The 23,867-nt window shown below is 36.2% G+C and overlaps 1 protein-coding gene across 2 annotated transcripts in view; it reads right to left on the bottom strand.

The window, feature by feature from the left end:
* Positions 1–8,758: 8,758 nt before the first annotated feature.
* Positions 8,759–23,867, bottom strand: part of FGF12 (fibroblast growth factor 12) — a 519,199-nt gene continuing 504,090 nt past the window's right edge. For both annotated transcript variants that reach the window (XM_058556110.1, XM_058556109.1), the window contains one exon: positions 8,759–12,756. In XM_058556110.1, coding sequence (XP_058412093.1) covers positions 12,638–12,756 — 119 coding nt within the window. In that variant the 3' untranslated portion in view covers positions 8,759–12,637. The remainder of the gene's footprint in view (positions 12,757–23,867) is intronic.

Genomic DNA, 23,867 nt, shown 5'->3' with positions numbered 1-23,867 from the left:
CACAGTGTTCAGAGTGAGTGTGGAAATCTCTTGTATTCCTCTCTCCTTTTTCTGTTCTACCATGGGCCACCTCCCAAGCAATCCTGTGGTGTAATGAAAGCCCACAGGAGCTAAAGCTCTGAGCAGGAGAAACCTTCCTCTACCTTCAGCAAAGGAGTTGTAGTTCCAAGAGAGTGGGACCAACCATTGTCTTGCTTGTCCTTCCATTGTTTGTCTGGGGATGTGGGCACACTTCAGAAGTGCACTGCAGAGCAGGATAACTAAAATCTCAGCTTTCTACTGAAAGATGTAATAGAGGAGCCCCAAGGAACCAGAAAGTATGGGAGGTCATGGAGAAGAAGGAACTCAGGATATCAACCTCAAATAATTGTTCATAAGCTTTGAACTCATTCCTAAGCTGTGTACATGTGCGTCTAATACTATTTAGCATACAAAAGACTTTGAGAACTGAACAGAGATACACCACTGCCCATGCCCAATGCTGATCACTAGGTGGTACACGCACTGGAGAGATCCAAATAGCGCTGTAAATGCTTTGAAAAGCATACTGGCATTGGAACCATAGACACAGGAGGCTAGTTGGAACTTAAGGTCTGAATCTAACTAGATTGACTGCCTACACAATAAAAATGTCAACATTCTCCACAGGTTTAATGAGACCTAGAATCTCATAATATAATATAACATTTAAAATGTCCAAGGTATAATTAAAATATTACTTGGCATGTGAGCTACAAGGAAAATCTCAACTTGCATGGGAAAACATAATCAATAGACACCAGTGGTGAGACGACAAAGATGATAAAATTATCTGACTCTTGAAACTAAAGGATAAATAGAAAGGGTACCAAATAAACAGAAGATATAAAGAAGAACCAAATGAAAATTTTAGAACTATAAATACAATAACCAAAAACAAAAACAAAAACCTCCCTTGACAAGCTCAGTAGCAGAATAAAGACGACAGAGGAAAGAATTAGTGAACTTAAAGAGAAATCAATAAAAATGATTCAATCTCAACAACAGAGAGGAAAAAAAAGACTGAAAAAGTAAAAAGAGCTTCAGAGATCTGTGGGAAAATAACAACAATAACAAAATATAGCATTCATGTCATTGGGGCACCAGAAGAAGAAGAAAAAAGGTGCAGTGCAGAAAAAATTTTTAAAGAAATAATGGCTGAAAATGTCCCAAATTTGGAAAAAGAACTAGGCCTACAGATTCAAGAAACTCAGTGAATGCCAAACAGGCTAAACACAAACAAATTCACATCCAGACATATCATAATCAAAATGCTGAAAATTAAAGGGAAAGAAAAGAAACCCAAAAGCACCCAGAGAAAAGTGATTCATTACCAATAGGTGAATAACCATGAAGGCCAGAAAGAAGAGGCACAACAGTGTTAAAGTGCTGAAAGAAAAGAACTGTCAACCCAGAATTCTATACCCAATGAACATACACTTCAGAAATAAAGGTGAAACAAAACACTTTTAGATGAAGGAAAACTAAAGGAATTCATTGCTGGCAGACCTGCTCTAAATAAATTGCTAAAGAAGTTCTTTAGACTGATGGGAAATAATATCAGAAGGAAACTTGGGACATTAGGAATGAACAAAGAGCAGCAAAAATGGCAAACATCTGAGTAAATATAATTGATTATTCTGCTCTTGAGTTCTTTAAAATATGTTTGTGAGTTGAAAGCAGGGATTTCAACGTATGTAGATGACCATAATATAAAGGGAGAGGCTAAAGGGACCTCTATGGTGGTAAGATTTCTACATTCCATCCAAAGTGGTAAAATAGTAATTCTAAAGGGACTGTAAAAATTTAAACATGCATACTGTAGCCCCTACAGAAACCACCAAACAATCCAAAAGAGGTCAGGAAAAAGGAAACAAACAAATGTAAAACAGAGGGTTAACAGGGAGCAAACAGAAAGCAAATAATAAAACAGTAAAACCCAAATCCAAACATATCAATAATTACATTAAATGAAAATGGTCAAAACATACCTATTAAAAGACGTAGACTTTCAGGATGAATAAGGTATATTAGATGGTAAAATTAATCCCTATTTTGCAAACTACGTCCATTTTATGATGAGAAAACAGAGATTTAGAGGGGAAGTAACTTGCTCAAGATCCTACAGCAACTGGATTTAGACTTAACTTTTTCTAACTTCCTAGGTATCATCACCTACTACTTTCGCATATACTCTAGTATATTGCTGAGTATAGGGTATTGCTGAGTCTAGGGTATTGCTGAGATTAAAAAAAAAAAAAAAAAAAAGAGAGTGAGGGAGAGAATGGAGACACCTAGGCTGCATCCTGTCAAGAATGAGTTCAGAGTTCACTGGAATGGAAGTCCTGAGCCTGTGCCAGGGGAGTGTATAGCTAGGAGATTCATTGGAAAAACCAATAACCATACAAGGAGAGAGTCAAAGATGAATGAGATGGCATCAAGCCCTATAGTGATCATACTAGGTCTGACCCAGTTTCCAGTCTCCTCCTGTTGGAAAATAAAGGACCAAATTTCCCTAGGCTTGTCCTGAGAAGAGTTGGCTGGCATTCTGACAGAGGCAGAGAAAGTGAGCCAGTTTCCAAATACAGTCTTTTGTTGCACACTCCTTTCATTTAGCAGGTTCTAAGCACTGGAACTCAGGACAACCTGAAATAAATTTCTAACTCTCCATTTCTCATCATTGGGGCAAGTCAAGGAGGCTTAGGAGCCATGACAAGCTGTGCTTCTAATGGAAAAGATAAGAGCAAGGCCTGGGGAAACATACTGCAGATGGGCTTAAATGATAAAATACAGAAACAATCACCACTGAGTTACTCAGCTTTCCAGAACAGACACAGAGTACTCTTTTCTTGCTTGTGACAGTGTCAGCCAGTGGACGTGTAATAGAAGAAGAGTCATATTTTGCCTCTTTAGTTTCTAGAGTATAGTGCTAGGCAGAGAAGAAACTATCAGAGGTGACAGTTTTGCTTGCGAGGGACAGTGTGCTCTGAGTGAAAGTATGGGAAAAGCTACTGTAACTTAATTCTGTCCTGAGAATTGATGGTCTAATTTAAGAGAATAAATAAGATAGACCATGGCACTAAGAAATATCTCATAGCCAGGACCGCACTGTCAGGGAAAATGAACTTCTTTCCAAACAACAGAGAAGGCTGTCTTAGCATGTTCCCCCTAAACAAAATGGCATTGTGAACCATGATAGTAGAGGCAAGAAATAAAGCCAGTTTTCTATAAAGGTCCAGATACTTCATGGATGCCCTTGATGTCTTTGGGGACTACTATTTCAAGACAGCAGCCGCACTTATTGGCCTCATCCAGAGCCAAATATCTTGTTCAGAAAGTAAGCACCCATTTAATGGGGCTGTTTAAACAAACATCTCTCTGGACTCAGACAGAAGTAACTGTCCTTGAATCAACTCCAAATACATAGACAAGAGTTTAATATAAGGCCAGGTTCTTTATCAAGAAATCTCTAAATATACCACTACGATATGAAGGAGATTAGGCAAGATGCCAGAATATGGCAGGAACATAGATTGGCTTAGCATCTAATATCACCTGCTGTTCAAATTGTCTAAGCCTGGTCAGAAAGGGAGGCTTATCATAACCCTTATGGATATTCATAACTTACAAGTAGTCTGGAAATTCAGTTTCATCCAGATAAATAATAGCTTGCTTTTTTAGAAGTACATTTAGTAAAGTGGTTCTCAACTCCTACAGATGAGAATCACCTTTCTTCATTCCAAAGCAATTATATCAAGATTTCTAGGAGTTGAGTTTGAGCCCAAGTAATTTTAACAAGCAATCAGGATTAGGAAGCACTGACTAGGTCCTATAATAGGAACCAAATAAGTGCCTTTGTTTCCTTAAATAAATGGAAAAGGCCTGAAGATTAAATCACCTTATGCATTCTGATTGATGGTTTAATTGTTGGAGTCCTTCACCTGGAAGACAGATACATACACTTGACCAGGAGCTAGGTCTAGTTGTAGAGGGAATGCATGGGGGAAGCAGAAGGGCAGAGAACTAACCCCTCCAATTTTTGCTTTTAGAACCAAATTCCAAATAACTACATAGCCCACATCAGAGAAGTGGACAGCCACCTACAAATCCACAGACAACTATGTTGGCTGTATTCTAATAGGTCACATTCGTTTATTTTGAGCCAAGTCAGAAAGAGTGCTAGCATTTAAGATAAAGAGTAAATTAGTCAAGGGGGCTGATATCACCGTTGTCTGTTATTCCATGCTTAGTTTGCATGTGGGCTGAGATATGCCAGTCCAAGCTATCTGATAACGGTGTGGTTGGGGTTGTACCTTAGTGATACTATTAAATAAAGGTATTGTGATGTACGTTCTCCTATTTAACCAGAGATGCTGAGCCAATAGAATCTGTACTAGTTCATTCCAGGGTTATTTGGCCAAGAAAAATAACTACTCAAAAAGTTAAGGGAAAAATTTAAACTAGTTCAGAGCTAAGTCAGTCAACCAAATGGTGTGACAAACTGGAAATGCATAGAAGAAGCAAAAAGACAAAGCAAGGAATGAAAATAGGGTTGACAGAAACAAGCCAAAGCATAGATTGGCTAAGGTGTAATTCATATATTAAAGACCAACTTTTATTGTGTTCTCCTTGTGTCTGTCTTTGTGTGCTTCTCTTGGTCAGGGATATATTTTTAAAGATAAATTGCAATGGTGAGGCAGAGCTAATACATGAGTATGTATACAAGAGACATACCACAGTAATTAAGATATATTGTCTTTTAGATAAGCTTGTCAAAAAGAGTTAGAAAAATAAAGACAGTACTGATAATACTGATAATATTTTAATTTCCTAAGAAAAATAATTGTGAAAGCTTGTGCGTAAAGAATGAATATTACTTTCAAATAAAGTATATAATCTCCTCTGCAAAACACAAAGGTGGAAGTGAGTGGAAAATCAAGGGTATTTTATGGAAGAAAGTAATCCAAGGATTTGATGCCTACACAGTTGTCACTCCTAGGAAAGGTGAGCAAAAAGCATTCTCAGGTCCTCAAAGTCTCAGAAATGTTAACAGCTTAGGAACTTTAGCGAGTGTGCACCAGAAGACTGCAAATTGAGCCAGAGAAGAAAATTTTGAAAAGGAATTTGAAGAGATCTGGAAATGATTATTAAAACAAGTAAAAAATTTTAAATTACAGAATAGAATAATGAATCAGTAAGAGACTAAGTAATGATTCTGATAAGTTTAATTAATGTAATTAATTGCTAATTACAATTAGCAGTTGCTCATTGAATTAATGGAGACTAATTAAATTAATGGAAGGGGAATTTCTAATTGAATTGATGAAGACTAAAGAGAGGAGAGAATTTAAAATGGAGCAAAACCATGTATCCTCTATAAGAGCATATATTTCCCAAAGACAAAGACCTTCCATCAGAATGATCACCTCTGAAAAGATCTTCACATCAGAATGATCACCTCGCCCCAGGTAAGTGAGGTGAGAAGATGAAGTGCATTGCAGTTAATCCCTAAAAACAGATTGATCTGATCACACAAAATTAAGTAGAAGATTCATGATTAATCATTGAATGGGAATTTTGCAGTATATCTGGAAAATTTTGAACATGGTTCTGTTGGAGTTTATGCTTCTCAAAGACTTAATCAGAATAGAATTATAATTATTAGTCTATTAACAAACTTCCACCTTAGTCTGTCATAGAGATGAAAAGGTGAAAAAAATGTGTTTTACTAGAAATGAACTTGAATGTTAAAATTTTTTTTTGATGAAGTTGTCAAAAAAGCAAATGCAGTCTTAATATAATATTGTTACAATATCAAGAATGAGAGAGTGTCTCTGAACCAGATTATATCAGGAATATCATGTTGGATTATGCACTCCAAGTTATCAGAGTTTGTTCTGAGTAAAAGAAACAGAATGGTAAAGAAACAAAATATTTAAAATATCTGAAAATATTTCACATGAGTAGAGAATACTTAAAGAGTGAGAAATAAATGACAATGATCTTCAAATATCTGTATGACTTTCCTGTACGTGGAGGATTAAATTGACATTGAATAACCCTAGGGAGTGAAATTTGAAACAATGGGTAGAAGCTACAGAGGAATGAGTTACTTCATATAAGGAAGAACATTATAAAACCAATACTGCCCATAAATAGACTAGGTTGTTCTGGGAGATTAATATATTTACCATCATCCAAATTGTTCAAACATATGCTATAATCTGTAGAAAAGATTCATGAATAGCATGTACTGCTGTCCCAGGTGATTTTGAGGTCCCAAATAGCCCTGAGTTTAAGACCTGGAATGGGACTGCTTGGGTGACATTTTGAGAAGCATTTTCTAATGGCCTAATCCTAGCACTGTTGTCATGGGTGTGAAATGGTAGATATGATATAAACCTCTGATCTAGAATAGCCAAGCTGTATTTTCTAGTTATCTCTGTGATGGTTATCCAAAAGCATTGACATGGCAGATATATTGAGTTATTGTCAAATGCACCACTTTTCTTTAAAATTGCAACTGTTTATGTCTTCCTCAGTGACCCACACAGTGCCTTTTGCATTTAGTTTAATAATTTAATAATGCGTGGGGAATTGAATCTTTAGTGCCTTTGTTTGTCTCCCGTGGTTTATGGTGGTAGCCATAATTCATCAATTTTTGCATTTCTCTGTCAGTTTTTAGACTATCCAATGAGCTGTGATAGGAAATATATTCATTAACAGATAATGGAGATTTGCCATTTTTTTGCCACTGAGCATTCATTTCCACTTCCTCTTGATAAATGGACTCTAAATTTCATTCAAATATTCATCCCTCATCTAGGCAGACCTGTACCATTGGGAAAGTACATCCAACCTACAAGTCCAGGAAAAGGCCCTGGTTGACTTAAACTAGTCAACACATCTCAAATTCCCGGCCACAGTGGCTCATTGAAGTATAGACACAAGACCCACATTGGTCCAATGAGATTTGAGGAGATGTTTTCTGGGGGATTATAAAAGAGAATAGGTGATATAAATACATGGTGTCTGCAATTTGTTAAAGAATTCCTGACTCGGAGAGGGAAGTTATACCCGGAGGTGGGCAAAGCTGAGAGAACTACACACAAATTAAGCTTCAATGGTGACGGTGTGAACTACTAGATGGTGTGCCAGTTTGGCTTGGGGATTGTTATGAGGAACCAGAAGCAACCTAACAGATACAGAGGCTCTAACAAATCCAAAGAGCACAGTGACAAAACTTTGAATAACTTTTTATTTTTATTAATATCAACTCAGTTTTTTTTCCCATTTCCTCCTCTGAACATTCTTTCCTTGTTTCATTCACAAGTATTTCCCAAGTAAGTCATATTTTCCATGCCTTCGTAACTTTTATTCAAACTATTTCCTCTACTTGGGGGGGGCCTCTTGTCATCTCCCTTTTATTACTCAGTAAATATCTACTTTCTTTTTAATCCCTGTCTTCCCTCTAGGCTTCATTGTCACATCATCAGTTGTATATAAAATCTTAGTAACATACCTATTGCAACAGATACTTTTGGGTATTATTATTTATTTATGGGTCTGCTTATCTTGGATTTTTTGAGACTATATTTTAGTTTATGATCTCTAAACTCAACCAAGTCTCCAGTTAGTAAATTATGAATAAGTGAATAAATGAATGTGCTCTAGTACTTAATCCTCAAAAAAGAAAATATTAAGTTTACCATAAGTAGCTTCATATTTAGAAAGTAATTTTTACTTTTGACTATAGTGTTCAATAAAATTTTCGACTTATTCCCCACCCACAAATCCATTTTCGATCTTTTTTGTAAGACACAGCACTTTTTCAGTGACACATTATAGGATAAACACATTTAAAAAAAGGCTAGAGACTTCCCAAAGAAGTTTAATATTAAAAAAAAAAAGTGCAAGTGTTTAGTCTACATGCATGAGCATCTCAAGATTTTAATTGCTTTTTACTTCAGGAAGGTTGTGATGTATAAACATTTTACAAATCTGATCTCAAAAAACAATGATTTGAATAATCTGTGCTTTAATGCAAAAACAAAACATTAATTTGTTTAGTTTCTCATACAACATATTTATTAGACATTTTGGTGTCAATAATTTCTCAAGTTGTAACATTTAGCCTTGTAATGGAGCTAATACCAATTCTATTCATGGGAGTATATTTTTGCACTTTTGCACAACTTTAAGTAAAATGAATGCCACTGTCTTTAAGCTGTGCTTGAAGCAAAGACAAAGAAAACAACAACTTATTCTTTCCAACTAATAAACATTTAATGACGCAATTTTTAGTATGACATTATTTTAATGCTATTATCATAATGTTAAATATATTTTTGCTTCTGTTACTGAAGCTCAATATGTCATCTCTGAACATTAGCAATTTTCAATTAATTTAGATTTTGAATATTGAATTTTTAACTTGGGCTTCAGGAAAATTCTGAAAAATAAATTTCTGAATTTAGCATCTTTTTCCTGTCCTCGACCATAAATTTTCAGGCTGATATGACTTACCATGAATCTGCATCTGTAAGTATAGCTTTTCAAGATAACTTTTTAGAAATAAAAAACAGTTACCGCTGCATCAAAGAGGGGATTCAAAATCACTAAAGTTCCGAAGGAGTATGTGCTTTGATTATTGTTCCCACCTGTTTCTTTTTTTATTATAAAGTGGCAATTTATACTATCATTAGAAATATACATTTATATATAAAGTTTTGCATTCAAATCTCTTTATTGTTTGATTACCTATGACTAAAGACCACAAATCAAATAAAAACTCTATATAATATATCCCTATTTCAGAAGCTTATGTATATATACACATATATATTTGTAGAACAATCCACTGTTTTAAATGTGATTCTGATTTTAAAAAATGCTATTTACAATTTTATGACAGAGAAATAATCTCAGCCTTTTATGATATTAAAATGAACAGGGAATTTTTATGTTTGAATGTGTTTCACCTTGTGCAGATGAAATTAAGCAACATCATGGAAAAAACCTTCTCAGAGCAAGGCCTTGTAGACTAAGCCATGAAAGGTGGAAGCGTAGGTTTACTATTTCCGGGTCCAAGTTTAAAAAAGTACTGTTGATGTAGTCACGCTTCTTCACCAAGAAACAGTGGCCCTAACTAGGACCTTCAAACAATACACAATAAACCATTCTTCATGCTTTCCTTTTGTCTAAATTCCCTCATTTCTTGCTAGTAGGACCACAGGACCACCAATCTACAAATAATATCTACCTACAGCACTGTCATTTTCTTAAATAGAAGAATTCTTCTAAAAAGCTATCTGGATCAGAAAGAGGCCCATAAGGCATCACAATGTGCAACAAATTGATGTCTCTTTATTGTGCCAATTCATAGTGGCTAAAAATGTGCTATGAAAATTCATATGAAAAATTCAAAACCCAAACTATTACTGTGATCAAGAATAGGTTGGCTTGCTGTCCTCCAGTTTCCTGAAGCACAAACTTCTCTGAATTAGCAAATGGAACTTCAGCACCATTATGTTTCTATACCTCAAACTTCTAGCTCAAAAATCAAATAAGGTATATTGACCAGGACACTATTTTATGAGATTGTCAAAAACTTTGTTTTCATCCTTAAGCCCATTGATTTCAAAACACATTACAATACAGACTCATAGAACAAACATGTCTTAACTTATATGTACATAGCCAGTTACAAAGCTTTACTAAAAATCATATTTTTCCTGAGAATATTCCAATGCATTTCAAAAAAAGAAAAAATGCTTATTTCACTTATAGGAGAATAAGTGATGGATGAATTGAGACCCAGAAATTAGAATGATGAAAAAGTAAAGAATACTTTTACTTGGAATAACCTGGAAAACAAACTATTTAAAAACTGGGTCATATTTTTGGGAGTAAATAGGACAATTGTATGTTTATATTTGATAATTTTTTTAAAACCTAGACAGTGAATACTGACTTTTCCTATTAAAGGTTTTACATACGTAAAAAGTAAGCAGCAATTAAGCAAACATTCACCCTGTGCTCTAAACCACAGTTTTTGTCAGGTTAATATGTAAAAGAAACACGAGGTTTCCAATTTAGTCTCTGAAATTAGCTGTAAATAAGACAAAATAAAAGCTAATTTCCAAAAACATTTTACTGCGGTGAACATTTGCTTAAATGATATGGAGAAAAACAATATACACATTGAGTAGTTAGAAATCTGCTTCTTAATTGCAATCAGGAAGAAGACAAATGTGAGTCTAGATGATAAACAATGGATGGTCATGGACACAGAGGGAAGAATTTTGTTGGAGATTCAAATCTCTATCATATTTTTCATAGTATTTAACTGGACTAAATATATTCTGTCATGAAATCATCAGTGTAATTGGTAACACTTTGTGAAACTATCAATTGTATTACTGATAAGTTTGTGGGGTGTGTGTATGCGTGTGTGTGTGTGTTACCACAAAAGCTCAAGTCATTTCATGCTAGATGAGCCTGTGACCCATTTTGTAGAAGCCTCTTTTTTATTTTTTCAAAGAAAATAAGGCTTTGTGCTTGGGATCTGTTGGGTCCTGGAAGTGACAGATGCATTTATAATCAAGTTGAATCAAGAGTGAGGAGAAATACAACCAGATTTGTATTTTTCACAAGGGTATTCTTTTCCTAGAAGAGTAACATTCCTTTTTTAAAAAAATTTAAATGTCTTTATTTGTTACTTTCCAAATATTTTGGTTAAACAAATATCTCTTGCAAATGTGGTTCAAAATCCTTGCCTAGATGCATAACTTTTATTCTTTGCAACTGTTTAGGCAAATTCCTCCATTTCCTTTTCTGCTAACTTCCTAATAACACAGACCGGATACTTAGTGAAGGACACAAACCACTATGGAAGAATAATGATTGTCTAGATTGAGGGAAAGTACATTGACTTTGAAAGAATACAGCAACCAATTGCAAGGTCATTGAAGTGAGGGCCTAGAGCTTCTGCAAAGTGTATATATTTTAGGGAGTCATATTTGGAACAATACATGCTGGACAGTAGAGCTATAGGAGAAGTAACATGCTAAATCTTCTCATTGATAATATCCATAAATCTGCATACATTTTTTAACATTCTGTTTTGTTTTGTTTTAATTTGGGTGTCTCTACACCATTCTTGATTTGTAGGACTAAGTAGATCTATTTTTTCCAAGGCAATTGTATAACGTTCATTTCTTCCCCAACATTTTTCTAGTACTTTAGTATTCCTAACTATGCATTTGCCTAGTCTTACACTGAATTTTTTTTTTTCCTTTTGACTACTTTAAGCCACTCACCCGACCAGAGTCTGTCGGAACCATAGCTGTTAATTCCATATTGTTTCCCTATGCCCCTTGTAAATTCAATGTATCACAAGTTCCCTTCTATGTTCTAGGAGACAGACTTATTGTCAACTAGACTTATAAATGAAGATACATAGCAACAAACAAGGCACTGGCTTCCCAAGATAGTAAGTTTGGAATTTTACAGCCATCCCTCCCAATCTCTTGGCGGACTTTGGAAAATGCTACATACATAAAACTCTGGTAAGGTACAAAGGCAAATACAATTTGCTCTGACCAACTTCCTAGGACTTAATTCCTTATGTAAAACTCCTCTTCCTTCTTTCCTGCTGAAAGAGATGGTATAAAACTCTCAGCCAGGCATACATCTATACCCTCAAAGGTGTCCACACAGTACAAAATCAGACCAAATGGTAAGACCGTGTAACTTATTCATCACTGCTCAGGCATGGCAATGACAAATAATTCCCAAAAGTTACTTCAGCCTTAGAACAAGAATTTTTTTTTTTCTAAATGACAAAAAGAATGAGATCCTGGAATAATACCTTTGATAAAAATATGATATTCTCCTAGGAGAATCTGAAACTCTTTTTATGAAGGAATGAAATCAGCTCATTCCATCAGATTCAACAGAAGACTATCGTTTGCATAAAATAATCTTAAATAACAACTTCGAGAATAAAATTTTAAACTTTTCTTAATGTTAAATGATTCCTGGCTCAATACCTTACAGGCATCAGAAGAATCTATAATTCATACATGTTCAATGTCATGGTAAAAAAAAAAAAATCCTGGAAACAGGATGTAATTATGTGTCAGTTCCAAATGCCCAAAGAAAACACAGATTCAAAACAAAGCACACATCACAGCATTATCCAGAGTTTAAGCTATTGAGGGTATTACATTGATTTGTAAGTTCAATTTCCAAAACCCTTTTCTTTAAGGTAATAACTTTATTTCATCTTTATTATAGTCATGTCTTCATTACAATTAGCCCTCTATTAATAACAACACAGTTATTTTAATGTTTGTGAGTCTCGATTTATTTTTTCCCTTGCTTTTATGTGTGCTAATCTTGGTGCATGTGCATTTTCTACCACATTGCAACAGGCAAGCTTTGGTTCAATTTTCTTGTCCTACACAAAGGAAGATTTTGAGTGCAGAATCTTAGCCACTAGGTCCTGGGTTGCCATTTTATTTTCCTCTCCTTGGGTGGATTTATTGGAAGGAAATGGGTAAAGGGGAGGGGGAGAAAGGGAAAGGATGAAAGGGACAAAGGGAAGAGTTCTCAGCTATGTTGAATCTTGATTCACGACTTTGCCTCCGTTCATGGTGGGTGTTCCAGAACTTTTCCTCGAACGTCCTTGTTTTTCTCCAATTTCATGTAGTGATGGCTCTCTGTACATACACACTGGAAAGGAAAATCACAACAATTACTTATTATAATAGTGGACATCAATTTGGCCTCAATAAACATTTCAAATTTGATTTTATAATATTGTCCACTCTCATCACTAGCTCTTCTCCCAATTGTAAAAACGAGTTTTAACTTGACAATATATTTAGTGCATAGACATGGCTCTCTTCCAGTTCTATCGGTCACAGCCTTTTAAGTCTTCTTGAACTGCAGACACATGAGTGGTTTCTGTGCTCTTATAGATAGGGCTTGAGTCTTTACGGTCTGCTAACCTATATAACAGGATTTTCATCTAGACTTAGAGGAGACATTGGGCATATAATATTTAAAGGATAGAAATAGATATTTTGGTTTTTAGTCCTTAGTCTGCAAACTAGTTTGGGTAGGAAAAAAAATCCTTATTTACATGTTCCCAATCTTTACCCTACTATAGAAGATATGACATTGTTGCATCACATTGAAATATTTATTGCCAATTTTCAGGGTATCCTACACAAGAAGTGATAATGGGAGTGAGGGCAGGGAAGAGAAAAAAAAAGTTGCAATTTTCCTGATTGCCTCAGATTTCCTTTTCCCAGATTTCCATTCATTACTAAGGTAATGAACACACTCCGTGGCTTTTTAGTTATTCTTCAACAGGAAATGTGATTATGCAACTGTGAGATTTTAGTTCACATCTATATAAACAGTTCCTTTTCTCCTCTATTGTTTTGTCTGGCTCGAAAGCTCAGTCATCTGTGAGTTACCATGGCTGTTGCTAGATTACTGCATAGAAAGAACAATGTTTCTCAATTCATAGTTATTCTTGTAAGAGAGACTCTATCAGCCTATTGAATACATTAAAACAGATTCATTATAGTGTTGTGAGATGGGCAAATGTGACTGTATACAAGCATGTGAAATATTTCACTTAAATATCAGGAGTTATTTTCATCCTTGACTTAGGAAAAAACAGTTAAGTACCTCCATCTATTGAACCATCACTACAATGCCTTGGTAATCTGAAAGTTATTTCCAAATAGCTTTCTCCTTTGAGCTTTACCCTGGTACTGGAGACCTGAGCATAGCTATGATCGAATAGATGTCATGTAGTGGTTACGAGCACTAATTTGGGAGCCACACTGCCTGGGTCCCCATCCTTACACAGCCTCTCTCTAGCTCTGTCAACTTGGACACCTTTTCCTAACTGAAAAATACCATTTTTATGAGGATTACATGCCTGACACATAGTAAGCATCCAAAGATGTTTAAGAAAATGAAGGAGCTGGGCCGGCCCCGTGGCTTAGCGGTTAAGTGCGCACGCTCCACTGCTGGCAGCCTGGGTTCGGATCCCGGGTGCGCACCGACGCACGGCTTCTCCGGCCATGCTGAGGTCGCATCCCACATACAGCAACTAGAAGGATGCGCAGCTATGACATACAACTATCTACTGGGGCTTTGGGGGGAAAAAATAAATAAATAAAATCTTAAAAAAAAAATGAAATTGAAGGAGCTGATCTCTTAATGAGAATTTTGAATAACAGATTTCAGGGAACACAGTTATAAATTGTTTTGGCTGAAGGTATTCTAAATCCAAAACTAGATTAAGAAAGTTAAGATACAAGTAAGGTTCTCCTCAGACTAGTTCAGCAATGAAGACAGGTTTCTTCCGAAATCTCAGTAGCAGAGCTTCTTAAATGTTACTGTGCATTTGAATCACCTAAGGACACTGTGAAAATGCCAATTCTGATTCAGAAGGTCCATAGGGGTCTTGAGATTCTGCATTTTTAATAAGCTCCCAGGTGATGTTGATGCTGGCGAAACCCAACCACACTTCGGCTAACACAAAATACATACACAAAATATGTTTGTAAGTATATCATGCAAAATTATTATACATATATATATATTTTTTTTGGTGAGGAAGATTGGCCCTGAGCTAACATCTGTGCCCATCTTCCTCTATTTTTTTTTTTTGTATGTGGGACGCTACCTTAGCATGGCTTGATGAGCGGTGTGTAGGTCCAAGGCCAGGATCCAAATCTGCGAACCCCGGGCCGCTGAAGCGGAGCACGCAAACTTAACCATTACGTAACCAGGCCAGCCTCCGTATATATTTTTTTAAATGATATTTTTAAATATTTCAATTATTGCACTAAATGCTCCTCCAGTATCCCCAAAGGACTAACAAAGGACTTACACTTGGGCTTAAGCAGCAAAGTGCAGAAAGGAAACTAGTTCCAAAAGAATTGACCCTGTAATTTTCAGATGGTGCTAGTAGGTAATTCCAAGTTTCTGCTTTTCTTTTACAAAAGGCAGATCCTTGTTGAAGATTCTACTGAAATCTTGATGTTTCTCAAGTCTATCTAATGTTTCTTACCTATATTTCTGTTATGAGCAAAGTGTCAAAATCTCCAAAATTAAAGCATACATTTATACGTGCAAAATACAGCCGTTTATTTATAACTGGTTAGCACACAAGGTGAACTCAGAAGTAATGAAGTGATTCAGTTGAAAAGCTATTCATATGATGCCATAAAGCAGTTTTTGCCTACTCTGTTGCCTAATCACCGGTGACAACCCATTCATCCCCAGGCCAGATTACAGATTGCTAAATCAGTCTCAAAGAATGAAAAAAATAGTCTTTAAAAAAAATACACAACAGATTTTGACCTGCAAATTTCTTGAGCTTCCAGTTAGAGGTACTTGAAGAATGTTATTTTCTAATTTCCGTTAAAGAATATAGTTTTATAACTTTTGTAGCTGAATTTTTTAGTGTTGCAATTTCTTTTATAGTTTCCTTATGTCATAGATTCTACTCGAGACATTTGTTTTTAACTTTTACCTTTTCTTTGCTCTTTCTCACTTACACATAGACTGTTTCGGTTGTAACAACATGAAATGTTACCATTATAATCACCACTGTGGATAACTTTTCCAATAACTTAACCCTGCTGGCCATTCTGGTATCAAGTCCCCAGAGAGTTTACCCGGAGAGTAGGCCATAGAGAAAAGTGACTATTAAAGCCAGAGATGTCCTATTTGCGTGGGAAGAGCTAACAATTCCCCAATAGTGAAAAACATTAGCCTTAGGACTATACTAAGAAAGAGAGAATTGAGATATAATTGAGGGGGTATAGGGTTAGTAAAAGGATAGGAGAATCTGATGAGAACATCCTAGGACTGTGTTGCCTAATATAGCATCCATTTTGACATATGGGGTCATTGAACAAAAATGTGGCTAGTCCTATTCAGATATGCTATTAGTATAAAATAAACACTGAATTTTAAAGACCACACCAAAAGAATAAACTGTCTCAGTAATAATATTTACTTATTGAAATGATAATATTTTGGATATATTGGGTTGGATATGTTATTAAAACTTACGTCACATGTTTGTTTTCATTTTTTAAATGTGATTACCAGAAAATTGTAAATTACATATGTAGCTCATATTATATTTCTATTAGACAGTGCTGTCTTAGAAGAGTCCGCTGTTCTCTGGAAGAGAAGTGTCTTGATTAGAGCAAAAGCTGTGCCACTGTATGATGGGGAGGACAGCTGGGAAAATTTCTGACCTGACTGGACCTGACCTCCACATGCAGACTTAGGAGAGGCAGAGTATCTTGGATTCCTGTGATAGGATGAACTGGTTCACAAAACATTTATTGACCCTTTTAATTCGGTTTAACTAATACTATATCACTTTAATCCTATTATTGACTTTTCATTTTCTTTTCTCTCCTCAAATTTCAATTACCCCTTTGCAAACTAATACCCAAAGATGAATTTGTTCAAGCATTAATTTGTTCATTTATTCTACAATCAGATACATATTTACTTTGTGCCAGGCATTCTGCTAGATTCTGTAGCAACTGCAAGGAACGACCTCGTGATTCTTGCCTTCAAGGAGCTTAAGGCTAAGAGAGCAGAAGTATGCAGGCACACCAATCACAGGGTAGAAAGGGCCACGGGAGAGAGCTGAATGGAAATGAGTAAATGAAAATAGCGATTTGATTTTGACTTAGGCTTGAAGGAGGCAGAAGATTTAGAGAGATGGATGGGCTAACAAATAAGGAGATGAAACGCAGGTTATATAAGAAAAACAGTGACTGGTTGAAGAATGGGGTAAAATAGAGAGGTGGCGAGGCATAAGCCTGACAGGGCCAACTTGTGTCAGGCCTCCTGAATTCCATGCCAGAAGACTGAAACCGTGATTATGATATATATTAATCTCAATCTGATAGTGAATGAAGAATTAATAATATGTCCATCAAGTATATAAGTGTATAGAGAAAAATCTATTTATTCAATCTCTTTATCTAGAAAAATGTCTAACTATGTTTACATGATATGAATACAGCCAGTCAAGTTAGTCAAGAAGAATAAGTCAAATGGAATCTTACTGCACAGATTCTGCAAGAAATGGTTGGCAGCATTTGAAACTTTTATGAGTTTTCTGATGCCTTGCAAACACAATTTCTTAGGAACAAACCTAGCTGAGGCACTATTACGTACGAGACCGGCTACTTATCTAATATATACCATACCTAATATTCTCCAAGTACCATAATTTTGACTGCAATTGAAAGCTGGAGTTCACTTGGTCAAGCTAAGTAACATGTTAAGAAGGGTTATCCTTTTGTTTTGTGGGGAGTTTAATTTAGCACTTAAGAAGAGTAAGAAAACAACAAATGATATACCAAGAATTACTAATCCCACATATGAAAATCACATACACTTTACCATACAGTAAAAATTAATCACAATTTTATACAGCTACTAGTATAGAATTTGGAGTTCTGGTGTTAGTTTCCAATCATATACTACTAAGGAATTTGGGGAAACCCCTAAGAAGCATGTCTAGGGAACTGTCTGGGTTCTGATCTTCAACAGTTATATAAATTCCACAGCTCCTAAATTGTGCTTCTCAAATCATTTCTATCCCATGCAAGATTAAGTTTTTCTCTTCCTAATAATCATATCCTTATTAGTAATTGCAAAGAACCACAGTCTCTTGGTTTGCAGTAGTTCAAAATACAATGATATTTAAGAAGGGGGCTTTTCCATCACTTTCTGTTGCAATAAGCTATTATTTCATTAGGAATAGATTAATTTTGCTTTAGGAGGCTCTGAATTTTTTAAAAAATCTCTTTGTTCTTGAATATTTTCTTCCCATGCCCTCTGTTTTTTATGCATTCTGGCCCACCACAGCTATGAGAGCAAAGTCTGATATTCTAGTTCTTTTGATGAGGAGTAATTTCCAGACTGGGCATAAAGTGAAAAAAGAAACAAAACAAATCCAACTCCCTATCTTTCCTGTCCTCCCAGCTCCCCAATCCCGTCTCACAGGAACTCAGATTCCGTGCCACTGCCCATTTAACAATTGGAAACAAATCCTCTGATTTAGGCAACTTGGGATGTTACTATCTAACCATGTCTCATTTAGGACTTTGTGGGCTACACTTGTGATACAGACTTCATTTTCAGTGGGCATGATTTAACGGTTAGCTCTTGGTGTGGAACTGATTTGTAACTGTTTCTTTCTGATTTCAGTTTACACTATTTTTCCAACAAAATTTCAATATCCAAATTTCAGGAATGTTCAGTGTCCTGAAAATGCAATACCTGAATGATTAACAACATTACTTAACGTTACTTAACAACGTTACTTTTCTTTCACCTGGCTTGTCTGGGTTGTCCTTGATCACGTTTCTTGCCCTCTTTCCTCTTTAAAGTAGGAAAAAAAAATACTTGCCCTTTTTTCACCCCACAGGATATTTTTGAAATAAACACCATCGTTTCTCTAACACATGAGGTATCATAACAGTTTTGGATAAACGGTAAAAGGAGATAATGCTCTGAAAATGGAAGTATTTCTGTTTGGTTCTTTAGAACCCTTTCTTCAAATCAGTTTTCTTCCTATTTTGCCTCTGTTCTGATGAATGTTTTAATTTCTCCGTCTTCTTCCCCTTCCTTCTCCTTCCCCTCCTCTCCTCTTCTTCTTCTGGACGTTTTCTTTCATTCATGTCTTGACTTTTCTTTATCTATAGTACATTTAAGCAGAGGAATTCACCCCAACTTTCAAAGTAAAAAGGAGGTAGAGACATTTGATGAGAGAAAACTGCTCCTCATTTGCAGACACAAGAACAAGCACAGGTTTCTAATAACACAGCCCACATCATGCATTACTTTATAACACAGCATTCACTAGAAATCCCCAGTTCAACCCTTTAATGTGAGCAGCACACGCCTGTACGGTGGACACTAGTCACCTCGTGACTTGGCATAGTGACGGTTGTCATTTTCACAGCTGCCTGAGATGCACTGGCCATATTTCTGTAGAAAGCCCTGCAGTTCTGGTATCACAAATAAAATGCTACACTTGGCCATAACAAGACCATAAGCTACCAACTTTGCAATAATATACACTATTTGCTCTATTTTTTTACTTTATTTTTAAGTGCAAGATTGTCCCATTAGAAAAGAGTAAGATCAAATATATGTCACTGGGCTTTGAAGTTTTAAGAATAAAATCCATCCTCTCTTTGTAAGATTAGGTATGGGTCTTTCCAGGGAAGCCTTTCCATTTAATATTTTTCTATTATAGTCTTTTCACTGGTACCTCTGTGGCAAATGCCGTTATCAGAATATGCAGGTGTTCCTTGCATTACAATAGCTCAGATTCCCTGTGTGCAACTTTTAACATTCAACAATCACTTTTATTTTAGTTATCATAAATTTCTTTTGGAAAATTTAAACAAAAATAATGCCTTTCTTAAAAGTATGAAAAATGTGGAATCTCAGGAGTTGCTGTTATTTATAAATCAGTCAACTATAATAAACCAGATGCCAAGTACCATCCCATGGGTACTCTCCTCCTAGGTAATCGCTGTCCTCATTATCATAGCTAATATTAATTGAACACTTACTATACATCTGCACTTTATATACGCTAAGATTATTTTAAATGACCCTAAAAGGTAGACACTTTTCTTGGCCCCTTTTGCAGCTGAGGAAACTGAAGAGCAAAGAGTGTAGTTTGTTCAAAGCAGTGCACTGATACCCGGCAGAATCTGCATTCAGAGTCGTGTGGTTCACTTCTCGTGTGGTTAACCTCTCTTGTGGTTAACCACTCGTGTGGTTCCTGCTCTAAGCTGATAGTTGAACATGTCTGGAGAAAAACATAAAACTTCCGTTGACTGGTCTCAGTCAAAAACTTGACCCCAAACCTCATGGGGGTGCCCAGCACTTTCTGGAATCCTACTACATTTCTCTAGCCAATTTGCTCTCCCATTCTTCCCAAGTGACTATTCCACACCTTTTTTCTCCTCCTCAAACTTCCAACACTGCCTCAAACCCTCCTTAGACTCAGGTAATAAACCTGCCTTCTTTCTTTCTTTCTTTTGTTTTCCTTTTTGTTTCTTTCTCTTCGTCTCCCCCTCTCTCTCTCCTTGCTTCCTCACTCCTGCCCGCCCTCCCTTCCTTCTTTCCTTTTTATCAATAATCTACCTTACTTTGTATTTCACGTAGAAAAGAGAAGAAGAGAAAGTTTTCATATTTCCACCACAAAAATTACCAACCTGCACACATCTGCTCACACATGTTCTGGCTCTCTGCTTGCTCCAATGCTTGAACTCTTCCTGCCCCTCTCTCAGAGGAGCCTCCACTTGCCACCTGGGTCCTTGATCCCAGCCCCTCTAGTCAGTGTCACTCAGTGACTCTCTCTCCTCTAATGCCAATTTTTACTTCCCCCCATTGTTCCCGTGAGCCTATAAATATGCTGTAGTAGCTTTAAACAAACAAACCCCACTAAACCACCATGGTAACCACCATGTTTCTCTCTAGCTCTCCTCATTTCTCTAGTTCCTTTATATAACAGAACTCCTCAAAAGTGTCATTTCATATTACTTTCTTCTTTTCTTTACCTCCTGTTATAACTTGAATCTGCTCCAATTAGACTTATTCCCCACTACTTCACAGAAATCACTCTTCTCAAGTCACTATTGACCATGTGTTAGAAACCTATGGTCAATCCTCATTCAGCAGCTGACAGATGCTCTGGCAGCGTTTGATAAAGATAATGGCTCTGGTCATAGTTTTGCCTCTTTCTAGATGTATGGACCTGGTTGAGTTATTTAACCTCTCTTAAACTCAGTTTCCTCATGTTTAAAGTTGGGATGACAATCTTGACCTGAATACTCCCAAAGTGTTAGTGACTATCAAATGATGCTCTGGTTAGAGAAGCACGTTGAAAATAACAGTGAGTGATGCAAATGGAATATAAAGTCATACAACTGCTACTAATTATTACTTTTATGTTACTGCTGGATTCTCGCAAATCATTTAAAAGTTGAGAGTTCTGGTAGTTATGGGGAGAACGAGGTGTAAATCTCTGAGCGTCGGTATTGCTTTGTAATGGAGAAATGGAAATCCTGCGTGGAGGACAATTGTAGTTGTTGCTGACAAATTCTGTTTTCCAAATGAAGGCAGCATAACTCCAGTTTCTGATAAAGCTCATCAATGGCACTCTGTACAGAACCCCGATCCTAGATCAGCCTCTATCAAAGAAGAATGAAATATGACTACACGATCTTTTTATTACTGCCAACTTCATCAAATTTTCCTTGGCCCTCCGTAAATGCTAAGAAGTGGAAAGGTTAGATTGTTCTGTCAGTTAATGTACCATTAAAGACATTTAATTGTTTTAATAGCACATCATGGAAGGGTGTGGGCAATTAACATAAAGCAATTTCACACCTTAATTAATGTCATGTGGAATCCCTCTGGAACTGTAAGAGAATTTTAAGTGCTGGTTCAGAAGCAATGTATTGCCAGAGGAACGCACGCAGCACGCCGTAAATATTTATTATAGAGAGTTAAGAGACATTGTGAACAAAAAGATCTATATCTTTATTTAGAAAGAGAACAGAAGCAATATTTGTGTGTGAGAGAGAGATAGATATGGAAGAAGAATGTACAGGGGAGAGGTAGGAGGATTTTATTGAAGACTAAATTCCAAGCCAGAAAAAAAAGCCGCTTTGAATGAGTTACAATGGTGTGGGGGAGGCTGTCATAGGCCGGCAAAGATCCAAAACTCAAAAGATGGGGAAAGAAAAAGAGAGAGAAAGAGAGACGCAGCTATTATCTGTTCTGTAATTCAAACCATCAGGGGCATCAGAGGTACCTTTTTGCTCTCTTCTGTTTTCGTCTTTTAGTACGGTGGAGTCCAGAAGAGGATTTTGGAAAACAAATCATTTAATTCTATAGCAGTTAATTGAAATAAAAACATCAAAATAAATTGGCCATTTTAGGTATATTCTCAATTGGGGCTTTACAACTTCAGGACTCCTGAATTGCTGTGTTCTTTGGTGTCTCATCATATAGTTTTTGAAGAGATTATTTTCCCTCAAATTCAATTTTCATTGTCTCTAATCCCTTATTCAATGCCACACCTCACAGCGTTTCTCCAGCACACACACAATGTCCAATTTTCCAGGGAAAATGAAAACGGCACTTTGCATTGATTTGACAGATTTGAGAAATCCAACTTTCTCACAAAGTCTAATCTTCATATTATTCCTATGAAACAGATGGAATTTATAATCAACTTCATCTTCAGAGATTACTGAGGTTTAAGAAGGTAAATTATTTTCTCAAAATTACTTAGCAAATTGTTGGCAAAATTTTTATCAGAAGAATTAGATATGTATTTATCCTTGATTAATTGATTTCTACTAGGTTATTCTTTCTCAGTGATCAATTTAGTACAATAATTGGTATTACCTCTACTAACTCCATATAGTAATTTAACTCAGTACTAAAATACACCCATGTTAATAGCAGTAGGAAATATAAAAATGTAACATGTTTAATATATTTAATTCCATGGTGTCATAGTGACAATTTTCTCCATACTAGATTAGGCTTAGTCCAATATACTGATCACAGTAATTTCAATAAATTTAAATAATTTCCTATGACAAGATTTGATCAAAATGAGCCTAGAAATACCAAATTCAGCTTAGAACACTGAGTCTCAAATCTGGTTGCCATCAGATACACTTGGATAATAAATCAGAACACTTTGGAGATTTGGTCTGAGAATTTGTAGCTTTTGAAAGCACTCCAGATAGTTCTGATACTGATGTTGAGAAACACTGATCTACATTATACTGCTGGGCCTTAACTCAGGTTCTATTAGCTTAAAGCAGCAGTTCTAACAGGGAAATGGATAATTTGTAACTGCCCTATAGGGGTGTGTGTGTGTGTGTGTGTGCGCGTGTGAGACCTGTCTCCTCACTAGAAAATAAATTGGTGGAAATTGGTAAATGTTCCCTTATTCCAAGTTTAACATTGCTGGCAGCAATGACTCTAAATTGATATTTACTAATTTTAACCTTCGAAACATATTTCCCTCTCCAGGATTAAGTTCTTGAAGCTTACATCTTTGGAAAGCGCACACACTCTTTTCAGGGGAAAGGAACTAGATTCTGAATACTCAACCACCTGCAGGAGCTGAATAATGAGCTTCCTGAAGGAGGAAGGAGGAGAAAAGGAGGAGATTGTATCCTGCTCTTTGTTAAAGAGTATTTGGCTGCTGTATCTGAAGCTAAAAGGGGAGGTCACCACCAAGACAATTTAAATCTGGGAGCGTTACTTCTCTGTGGTGTGAACAATGCTCTGAAAGGGCAAAATTGGGAATCATGAAGCCTGTGCTGTTGTCTTAAATTCCAGAGGAGGGGACCCATGTAAGTAAAGGTTGATGTGCATTGTACATAGTAATGGGTTTAAATATCAAGTCCATCCATCTGTCTGAATAGATGCCCTTGCAACCCCTCATTACCACCTCCTATGTTCTAAACACAGGATGGAGGGTGAAGCTGTGAAGGGAAAGGGGCTGGTGGATAATTATCATCATGTACTCAGTGCAGGACTTTAAGATCCTCAAACTGGCAGAGCTTAATTTTGGGAATCCTGACATTCAAAGTGATATCACCATCACGAGTGGGGAAAAGGCAGAGCTATTTGAAAACCAAAAACCAAAAAACCTTCTCTGACTTTTCCTCCCTAAGGGGCCGATTCCCTTCACAAAAGAGGGGGGCATTTACTGTCTGCCTTAC

The sequence above is a fragment of the Diceros bicornis genome, chromosome 15 (genome assembly GCF_020826845.1).
Source record: "Diceros bicornis minor isolate mBicDic1 chromosome 15, mDicBic1.mat.cur, whole genome shotgun sequence".
Classification (NCBI taxonomy): domain Eukaryota; kingdom Metazoa; phylum Chordata; class Mammalia; order Perissodactyla; family Rhinocerotidae; genus Diceros; species Diceros bicornis.
This window is presented reverse-complemented; position numbering and strand designations above follow the sequence as displayed.